Source organism: Mesitornis unicolor, unplaced genomic scaffold (assembly GCF_000695765.1).
Source record: "Mesitornis unicolor isolate BGI_N332 unplaced genomic scaffold, ASM69576v1 scaffold10578, whole genome shotgun sequence".
Lineage (NCBI taxonomy): Eukaryota > Metazoa > Chordata > Aves > Mesitornithiformes > Mesitornithidae > Mesitornis > Mesitornis unicolor.
In genome coordinates, this window is record NW_010203868.1 from 47906 (window position 1) to 59234 (window position 11329).

At 40.7% G+C, this 11329-nt stretch overlaps 1 protein-coding gene across 1 annotated transcript; it reads right to left on the reverse strand.

Annotated features, from left to right (window-relative positions):
* Window positions 1–1866: 1866 nt before the first annotated feature.
* Window positions 1867–5923, reverse strand: LOC104545676 (myelin P2 protein-like). The gene is made up of 4 exons (XM_010190871.1): window positions 5780–5923; window positions 4103–4275; window positions 3734–3835; window positions 1867–2108 (listed from the first exon to the last, which is right to left on the reverse strand). Exons 1-4 carry the CDS (start codon window positions 5850–5852, stop codon window positions 2058–2060), a joined length of 399 nt encoding a protein of 132 aa, XP_010189173.1. The 5' UTR covers window positions 5853–5923; the 3' UTR covers window positions 1867–2057.
* Window positions 5924–11329: the final 5406 nt, after the last annotated feature.

Sequence of the window (11329 nt, forward strand, 5' to 3'; positions counted from 1 at the left end):
ATTGGAGATTAAAATTTTCCATTTAACCTCAGAGAAGCATTTACAGGTTGCAGCAGGAAGAGCAAAGGAAATACAGAGCCTGTTTGCAGCAGTAGCTGCTCCTTTGCCTGTGGCTCAGAGGCAGTAGATGAGTTCTGCTTTAAAGGCTCCGGACAACTTCCACCTTTCCAAAGCCCGGCCAGGGCCAGCAGCTCCAGCAGCCTCACAGAAACTGTGCTGCATTGCAAGGGGAGGGAATGAAGAAGCTACCGAGCAAAAATTCAGATTTAATAAGTGATTTTCAGGCCATGGGAGAATAATTTTTCTTACTTCTGAGTAAGAAGTGCTTTTTCAGCTACCTGTTAAGAGTCTAGGAGAATAAATTGGAAGCTCACATACAACAACAGTTCACTCTGTATGACTGATCTTATGGAAGTCTGGTGGCTGATCTTCACTTAAAATGTGTAATTACAATCTGTTTGCAAAAGATGATAGAAGGGCTATCATGCTGCCTCCATTCCTTGTTACACTGAGGCCACTGAGGACATGGAGTCACAGAACCTCTGACACTCACAGAAGTGAGTTTTAATGATAAGGCTAGGATAAGATAGGTACATTGATCCTCCCTCTAGGTTAGAGACCAAGATAAACTCTTTCTTAAAATAATCTGCTGTCCATAAATCTCACAGCCTTCTCTCACACCCTGTATTTTCTAGGATTCATCCTGTTTGCCTCCTGGCAGCTGCCTCTAGTTAGTCCACATCTACATAAAAGTGTATGGATTCAGTCTCTAGCTTTTCCAGTGATGGGTAAAGAAGAATGATGACCTTTACATTTTGCATTCACATATGATGTCTGCCTCTTAACTATCTGCTTGGCCACACCAATATAGATTCTCAAGTTCAGGATCATTCTTAGCCTTGAGATTTTGTGTCCTTGACTGTAAAACCAGTAGGCAACGGGTCACATCAGCACTGCAGCTCCTAATGAGCCAAAATAAACTCAAGTACCTCTCACAGTTGTTTTAACCCCACAGAGAAGGCAAGGAAAGCCCTGCATGATGGTATGGAGGTAATGACAAGGGATTAAATACTCCACTTCATGGGCTTAGCATGAATGTTTTGGTGTTATTGAACACTGGATAACAGAGGGAAGAATTAATAAGCTGCTACAGTGCTGTTTGATTAAATAGATTTCCAGAAGTCTAGGTTTGGTTTATCTGTTTTTTCCTTAGTTAAAAGTAAAGTGCAATGGGAGGAATGAACAACTTAGCTACTCAGCTGGGTTTGGTACCAAACTCTACCCAATAAAATCTCCTTTATGTGCTTACCGTTAAGCACGTGCTTAAATGCTGTGCTAGAAATATACTGAATTGCTGAGTACTTTCCAAAATGAAGCCCTCTAGGCTTAAAATTTCTGGAGTTCATTCACACCTGGTCCACACTTCATTTCTTAGTTCAAGAGCTCTTTTGACAAAGAAACATGGAATATATTCTGATAATTTTTTCCTCCACCAGCTCTTCCAAATAAATGTCAGGATCTAAAAAGTGGTATTGAAAGAAGCATAAACATTTTGGAATGAGAATGATGAGGTAAAACCATAATGCTGAAGCAATAAATCATACTGGAAGTAAAAAATTCTGGCAGTAAAGATCTTTTCTATAGGATCTATTCAGCAATAAAATCTTTCACAGGAAAGCAGTATTGAATCCATGAGATGACAATTTTTACACATATCAAGGAAGCAGTGTTAACCCTCTCTCAGAAGCAGATCAGTTGTGTTTCACTATTTTATTCAGAAATAGATCAACCATTTCTACAGACAGGAATAACAGAAAAGATCCAAGCAAGAAAACTTAAATCATTCATGTGGAGACAAACACTCTATTTTATGTGTTGAGAAGCTTTTATTGGATCACCACAATACATTGGATTAGTTACACTACGGCTCTGAAATATCAAATTATAGTGTAGTCATTTTCCCAATAAAAGGAAATAAGAAAATAAAGAAGCTTTGGTCACTGAACTAAGCCGAGTTTTAAGAGCCAGTCCCAGTCCGGTCCAAAGAGGGAATTTCTTCACGCTCTTTCGTAGACTCTAGTGCAGATAACTCCTTTCATGGCATATTCCTAAGGCACACAGGAAAATATTAAGATAAACTTTTTGCTGACAGCAGGAGTGTCTGCTGCAGCAACCTCTGAAGTCAGTGAAAATCCAAATGTCATGTTTTACAACTTTACATAATTTTTAGAGGAAACAACAAAGCTATTTTTACATTGCAATGAAGTGGTTTCTGTTTTAACATCTTCAGACTTATTTAAGTGGCATGTAATGACAAATAGATTGCAAAATTAGGCTCAGCTTCCAGAAACAAATTTACCTTCCTTAGTATTATTGCTGGCTTGACAGAAATATCAGCCCCACCTAGCTTATTATACCGTGGCCCACAAACACTTTCAATTTTACAAAGGTATTTCTGTGGAAGCAGAAGTAGCCTGGGTTATTCAGAGGTCAGGCTTCTGGCCTAAAAAGCTTTGCACTTATGAGTCACAAAATATTTCTCATGACCCTCTCACCCCAGCGGCCTTCAGCAGCTCCTGGTGACACAGGGCCACAGGATGTATGTGACAGAAATGACGGGACATTAAAAAAAAACCTCATCAGTCGGCGAAAGATGAGGCCTCCTCCACAAACCTGTTTGAGGCAAGGGGCAGATGGCAGGATGCCAATAGAAGAGAGACCCTACCTCTCTGCTCTTCAAAGATGGTTTAATAATTAGAAAATATTTACACAGAAATTCAGCCATGAGGAGATGCTAAAGCAAACCACCCTTCCAAATGTATGAGACCTGAAAACAAAATGCAGTCAGAACAAGCTGGCATGTAAAGGTATAATGTTACTGATTTCAAAGAAGTCATCTAAATCAGTTTGGGACCACTCTTCAAAAACTTTAATGAACAAATCACTTTCTTTCATTCAAAAGTGAAATCTTAATTTTAGTCGTGACCTTTACAACTAGGGTCCCTAAAATGTGTTATCACCTTGTCCAACCCATGGCGTACACATGGCTGCCAGAGAAAGTCAGGTTGAGTGGGGGGTGAGGGAAAGCCACCATTGCCCTGCCCTCAAGAACATTATTCCCTCATCACAGTGGGCATTTTGCAGGAGCCATCGGGCCCTGCCAGTCCCTGGTGCAGGTCACCACGCAGGTAGGAGTGGGCACAAACCTGTTGGCATTCACGCAGCAAACCTCAAGCACCTACTTAGTGTGCTCGGCATGCTCACACAGAAAGAGCAAGCAGAAGTGTGTGAATTGGTGGGCTTCAGTGGAAATTGATGTGTGAAAAGGTGTAAAATCAGTTTTCTAAGGTGGATAGGCTTTATTCCAAAGGTAGGAAAAAGGAAAGAGCCATTCCAGGAACAGAAGTACCTAACTTGTAAACTTTTATTTGCATTTCACAAGTTTCAGCTATTTGAAAACCTCATGTCTTTTAAGAACAATAATCTTTAGAGCAGTAAGTCTGCTGTCAATTTATGGCAGCTCTGCCAATATAGTAACTTTAAAGACAATTTGCTATATGGAACAACATTTATTTCCTTCCAGCTAATTTCCTAAGCTTGGTTCCCTTCTTCTCCCTCTTAATTTATCCCATAAGCCAGAGAGAAAACCAAAATTGACAGTCTACTTAAACAGATGCAAACCAAATTCTGCATCCTTCTGATCTTTATCGGCATACAAGGATTGTGAGCTTACCACCACCATTTTCCCATCAACCAGTCTTCTCTTTATCGAGGTCTCTTTGCCATTCCACTTCTGCACCTGCACAAGTGCCCCTTTCTCCAAGGTTATGACGCTCTGCAAAGGCCAAGAGAAGAGTTTCAAACTGCAGTCCAAGGTTTGCAGATTAGAGCAGCAATTCACTTTATGTTCAGGAAGATCCGCATTCTTGGCTAATGACAAGCTTACTAACATTAGTTTCCAATGTTAACATTACTATTTATTCTTTCAGTGCTTTCTTTGAATAGTTTGGAAAACTCACAGTGCACTAAAGGGGTGGGAAAAACTCCTCACGGTGCTGTTCTAGGAGATGTCTGGACCACTCAATATCATCAGCTCCCTTACCTTGACTTTCCGGTCATCTGCCGTTGTTTCATCAAACTGCTGGCCCAGTTTGAAAGAGATCGTTGTATTTTTGAAAGTGCTTTCAGTTCTGATGGTTACTACATCCCCTTTCATACTGATGATCACATCAGGCTTTGCCAGGCCACTGAGTTTCCGGCTAGCTAAGCCCACTCCTAGAAATCAGAAATTAAACTATCATTACACTCTAGCAAGCAAGAAATTCAGCATCCTTCCATAAATCTTCAGTGGAAGAAAAAGGAACAGCTGCTTCTTGAATACTCCAATGCCTGATTCAGATGAGGCACTAAGTCTTTGAAAGTGGAAGTATTGTGTTCAGAGGCTGAGGCAGCCCCAGTTGATAGAGTGCACCTTCAGCAAGAAATAAAGATATCCATGAGTACACACTTGTGTACATTTAGCTAAGAAAAAGCATAGATGGTTACAAATCTGCATGAAATTGTGTAGAGATAAAATGGGTAGAAAAATTCAGAGGAAAGGTCTATTTCTCATGAAAACTTGCAAAAATAATTTTTTAAAAATCTTGACAAATCTGAGATGAGTCTTTTGTTAACCATCTGCATGGAAAAAATTGGGTACTGAACTGCTAATGTGCTGGTGCTTGTTCATTAAACATATATTGGAGATTGGGCAATTCCTAAGTCGCTACTAACATCTCTAAAGGATCCTTACATCTAAACCTCAGCACAAAGTACAAGTATGAAATATAAAAGAAGTTGAAGTGTAAGAGTGAAGAGTTGCAGAGAACTCCAGAAAAACTTCAGGTCAAAAGCCTTTTATATTGTCCAGTGCTTTTCGGTCCAGTTGATTGTCTACAAGTTGTGAGGTCTGGGACTGAAGGCCACTGATGATTTATTACTGTTTTATAAAAGCAGAAAGGGGATAGCTATAGTTATTGTCTTTGATAATGTTATGCTATGAAATGATCCATATAAAAGGATACAAAGTTATCTGTAAAGTATAACACTATTTGCAGTAATTATCCTATAGTGAAACAATTCTGTTCAGATCTTCAGAAAAATATCTGTAGCTGGACTTTCACCAACATTTACTATGGTTAATTAATTAACTGCAGTTCTTTTTTTACTCAGTTTAACATTTCAAATAAAGGGAATCAGTGTTTCAGTGCATCATTTATATAGCAAAAGAAATGCTGTAGCTGACTGTCTGTGCACTTGCTGTATAGGAATGAAGCCAGCATTAAAATGAAAAACAATGCCTAATTTACTACATTCCTGGCATTCTGCAGTGACAGATAGATTCATTCATAGGATTTAGACCTCTGAAACCAAAGTGTCATGAGACATCAGCTCCATTATATATTGTAAATTACCACAAGTCATGGGTTTAATGGTGCAATCAAGACAAACACTAAAAAATGTTGCATTTCCATATATTATTCTTATTACAGAAAAACAAGTTAGATCAGGTCAGTTCAGTTAGACAGAAATAAAGTAATGATAGTAATTCAGCATCTACGTTTCTGTTTTTCCATTTTAAATGCTAAAGGAAAGGAATTAAATTATGCTAGAAAAGTAATTAAAGTTCTTTTTTGGCCAGGAAGAGAGCATCATTCATGAACAAAGCAGAAGATGAAGAAGAAATATTCTCAAGGAAAACATAATAGAAAGAAAAAAAAAAAGATAGAACATTTCTCACCCAATTCTTTCATGTAGTCATCAAAATTTTCACTGGAGACGAGTTTCCAGGTTCCCATGAATCGATTACACATTGTCTTGGCTTTGTGAGTCAGTGGTCCTGCAGAGAGCCAGTGGCCACAGCAGCTCTTGGTGGAAGTCAGAGAGGTTGAGTGCCTGACTCAGACTCTGTGGGCCTTCTTTTAAAGATGCCTGGTCCCTGCAGCGGGGCAGGACAGGCCAATAGGAGAGGCAGTGCCAGGGCAAGACAATGTGCACCTTGTCCAAGGCGGCCGTGCCAGTACCACGGCTCCGAGTGACGCCTGCCTCGGCCTCCTCCACTGAATAGATCAGGACACTGAGAGGGGCACGTGGGGAGGGGGACGTGAGGTTATGACTGCAGCCACAGAGCAGTCAAGGGACACTGCAGAGCGGTCTGAGCCACAAGGAACCACCAAGCACAAGAGCACTGCATCCATATTAAACCCAGCTCTGACTGCCCTCCCAAAACCATTCCGCTATTACCATTACCACTGCTGTCACCCACGTGCTAGTCAGGTAAACTAAAGCCATGTGGGTTTGGGAAAGGAGCTGTCAAGAAGCTGCTGAACATAGTTGGGGATTTGTTTTTACTTTCATGATCCATTTTGGAAAGTGTCTGTGGGTTTTATAATTTAAAGGCCGAACTGAATGACTCTGTCCTGTTTTCTGCCTTTGCGTCAAGCTGGGGGTTCTTCCCAGCACATATCCAAGCAGCACCACAAAGAGAAGAAAAAGTCAAACCTCACTGCCTCCCTTCTTCCACAACAGGGCAAGTTCAGAAGATCAGTGCATCAGTGGAGTTCAGCTCTTCTGCTTGGCAGATGGATGGCAAGAACAGAGGCGGAGTCATTATTTGGCTTATCCTCAGTTCATAGGCTCTTGGTGAGAGGTGAGCAGTTTTACTGGGCTGGGAGGAGGGCGTATACTGCTCTCTTTTTGCCTTTCTGCACCCAGATAGTTGGTCTGTCATAGAGGTAAGGGCAGATTTGAGCCAGGCCTTGCATTCAAATGTGTCCTATTATTGTCAGATGCCTTCAAGGTTCCTTCCTCTCATGAAGGGCAACAGCTTCTTCTCTGCCATGTGAAATGGTACACAGGCCACACACCTTCTACCTCCAGTTGAGATGACATGAAAATCTGCCATAGAAATCTCTTCTTTCAGTGGTATTGCTGCATGGAGTAGAATGTGTCTGTGTGCCTCAGTTGTCATGGCCTAAACTTTCACAAAATGACAGAATGCTTGAGGTTGGAAGGGACCTCCAGAGATCATCTGGTTCAACCCTCTTCTCAAGCACGGCCACCTAGATCAAGTTGTCCAGAACCACGTCCAGATGGCTTTGAATACCTTCAATATCACAGCTTCCTTGGGTTCATGTTTCCCTTGTACTGGGGAGCTCAGAACTGGACCCAGCATTCCAGGTGTGGCCCTACCAATGCCGAGTAGAGCAGCAGGATCATCTCCCTCAACCTGCAACACTATTCCTAATGCAGCCTAGGATGCTGTAAGCCTTCTTTGCCTCAAGGGCACATTGCTGGTTCACGTTCAACTTGGGTGTCCACCAGGACCCCTGGGTCCTCTTCTGCAAAACCAAGTTTGAAAGATTAAAAGGTTTGAGTTTGAACATTAAAAACTTTTTTTTTAAAGAAGTACATTTAGAACTATTGCCCTGTGGTTAGTAAAAACCAGTCACAAAGAACAAATCCATAAACCAAATGTACATTTGACAGGCAGGAATTTAAAGCATTGTAATTCAAGACACCTCAAACTATCTGAAACTATTTGGTGTAAGACCACATTAACTGTAATTCCCCTTCCTAAACCTTGTTCCTGGATAAAAACATTACTTGCTGCATGAAAGGATTAGATGGCTTCTTTCCTATTTGAATGAACAATAGTTGCCTGTTTGTCTTCTTCACACAATCAGGCTTTCTGCGACAAGACCACCTATAGAGGCAATCTACATTGCAAAGATGGAGGGGCACTGGAATGACAGGTTATGAGACTGAAGTTCTTGTGTTCGGAGTAGCAAGAGTGTGATGGATCTGTTGCTGGGCCAATAAGGGTGAGGTTTAGGTCTTGTCTTGAAAGCTGTCATATGCAGGAAGGGGAATATGCTTAAACAGGAAAACAGTACAAACTGCACAGGGATAATATTGTAGTCGTTGGATTATACTGTATTTGTGGGGAAATAACAGAGTTATAAGTCACAAATTTTGATTGTATGCGCAAAATGTTTTTATCCCATCAGTCATAACATCAACAAGAGTAAATTGAACAGAACTTTCCATTACAGCTCAGGTATAATTAAAGTACAGTATTAGGAGGGGAAGTCTAGAGTGACTGAAAACCAAAACAGAGCAAATAAGATCTCTTTCACCCCCACAATAGGAAGTAAATGCTCATCTGTAATACACAATTAAATGTCAGTCTTTAAAGGTGTAAAAGCTCTTCTGACACAGAGATGCATTATATCACATTTTGTATAAAGAATAGCTAGCTCTTTTATCCCATCTCTGAAAATAAGAAAGCTCCTCCTAAATTAAATTATCCATTATTTCTCAAAGAATAATGCAAAAATATTCTACCAGTGGTCCTCAGGCATTCTTTGTTATTTCATTTTATTGTCTTATCTACATAAAGGGACTTTAACAAGACAAAGTCGATGCCTTTGGGAAATAAAAGATGATAAGGACTTTGTAAAATCAGGCCCAGAGAAATTCAAGAAGAGCAAATTAGTCAGAATAGAACAGCTATACTGCAGTACCAATAGCCTTAAGAACAAAAGTGACAGAGAATTATTTATACAGACAAAACCCCAGTCTTAAGCAGTCTTGAACAATGTTGGCATTGCTACCATCTATCTCTTTGTCAGTAAGAAAAATCAGCACTTTCATTTAAAGGACTTACAGTCTAGAAAGAAGAAGAGAAGAGAATTATATCTTCAGTAGAAATAATATCTGTGGAAACCAATATTTTCTTCAAGTTTAAAGGAACAGAAAGTGGCAAGGATTGTGAGTATATGTGGTAAGAGGGAGCTTTGATAGCTTTTTTTTGCTTATGGTTGGAGTAAAACAGGATTTGAAATCTGATAAAATCAGACTAAAATCAGACTAAAACCTGATAATAAAAGAGTGCTAAAAACGTAAAGAGACTATTTAAAGAGATACAGAAAGTAAATTTGTATAACTTTTTTAAAGGAAATACGATCTGGGCAAAATTAGTGCCAAAAGAAGTCTAAATTAAATTCCTAGGAGAGTAATGAAAAAAACAGAAATAAAGCAGAGAACAGAGGCCAAATGCGTGCCTCACTGTGAGATGTTTTAACACTGACCCCAGGGAGCTGAGGGATCAACTTCCGAGCACAGGGCCAGCAGTCTGCCTCCTTCCAGCAGCTGCATTGAGGGGTGCAAACACCCCTTCTGACTCCTCAGCTGGGGCACCCCATGAGGCCAGACCTTGACTGCTGGGGCCGAGGGAACGGGTGGCAGCTTGGGGCGGACTGCAGGGCTGGATGCACATTGAGCTTCATTGGCCAAGACACAAAAGTATTCCAAGTTCCTTCAGTGGAAACAGAGTCAAAAAGTCAAAAGAACAGGACAAGGACAAGGCACTGTTCTGCCTTTAGCATTTAACAACATGTGCTGCCAACCTCCATCCAGATCTAAGAGCACACATCTTTGTGTGCCAGACAAGAGTTATCTCCATTCATTCAAGAGGTCAGTATTCTGCTGCCTTTTTTAGAGAATAAGTTTTGGCCTTGTCCAGAGAATAAGTTTCAGACGTGTTCATCAGTAACACTTCATTATGGTGCTCATTCAAGATTTATAGACTTATAGACATAATGTCATTTTACTGAAATTCCCAGTCACTTAAGTTTTAAATGGCTTTTTTTTTAATTAATAAGTCTTGTCCTTGATTCATTTACAAAGTCTGAATTCATTCACCAGGTAGTAAAATAAATGGCGATGCTTTCAGAAGGAACTACCTGTCTCTGAAAAATCAAGCTGTGGGTGATACAGGCATTATTAAGAATGTAGGATTTTTGGAAAATAAAGGCTGCTATATGAATATTGGGAATTTGACCTCTGAAATACAGTATTTCCACACCTGTGGACAATGGGATATATTTAACTATGGGCTGATATTTAATAACTATATATAGATTATTTAAGTCAATGTTGCTCTTTCTTATGATCATCTCTCCCATGTGGGTTTTCTGCGACTAAACTGTAGTTTTATCCTGAGTTTTGTAAATAATTTTGTTTTTTGTTAAGTGTGGAGTAGATTTAGTACTGTATATATGAGGTACTCTGAAGCATGCTTCATTCCCCTATACAACTGCTGTTCTTTAAGCTGATGAGATTTCAAAACCAATGAAGCCATGATAAACACAGGGGAGCTGTTTTTAACATTTTCTGCAGAATTTACTGATAGTCTTTTAGAACTGTTATTAAGTGACTCTTTAGCTCATCCAGAGGACAGAAGTCTTTCCTTTTCCCCTCTCCTGTTGTACTGATAGTGCAGAAATTTGGGAACAGTCTGAGTCATGCAGAGGAAAGTTCAAGTGTATGAGGTCTCTGCTGCTGGCAGTAGGGACACAACACCATCACCTCTGGCAGCCGACCTCGGGAATGTCAGGAATGTGTGGAATTTGGTTCACAGATCTTAATCGCAAAGCTCAAGATTGGTTCATTTCCTCACTTTGTGGTTACTGCACACCTTTTCAGACTCCTTTTGTCCAGGTTTTCCCTAGACTTCGCTTTATTTTTGTCCTCCATTTGAGTCCTCCCAGGTGCAGAAATCGGGGCTTCTGTGGATGCCAAGTTTTGAAACAGCAGGCAAGGCCTAAGGGCAGCAGCAGAAGGTAGTCTGAGAATAAGAAGAGTTGAAAAACATGGTGTCCTAAAGCCTTGCATCTAGAGATGCTCGTGTTCCCAAGACTGACCTAACAGGAAATGAAGGAGTTTATACCATAAGCAAACTTTTCTAGGCTTTTAGTAAACCTGAGAGTACTTTTTAAGCTATGATCCTTAATTCAAGATTTTTCGTCTAATCTAGGACAAAAAGAGGTGTTAGGAAAAGAGCCATTAACAAAATAATCACAGCTGAAAGCCACTGCAGCTATAATTTCAAGCCACTTCAGATGATCCCTAGGTTTAAATTTATTGGCATTGTGCAAGGAAGAGGTGCCTGCTCATGTAGGAAGCTCGTGGGCACCCACAGAAATAGCCCTCCTCCCTGCCCCAGGAACAAAACCCATCACTTGAAACCAGAGAGAAGCAGCTCTACTTATTCCCCTCTCAGTGGGTAGCCCCCACACAGCACTCATCAGAGGATGTTCTGTGTCCGGTCTGCCACACAACAAGGGCCCCTCTCTGGATCACCTCCACCCCTCTTTCTGTGGTGAGATGGGTCACAGTAACTGAGTGTGGTGCCAGCTCTCATGTGATGCTTTCCCACACAGCACCCGTCCCCATGTTGCATCCCTCCCACAAACCCCCTTCTGACAAACTCCAGCACCAGCACCGA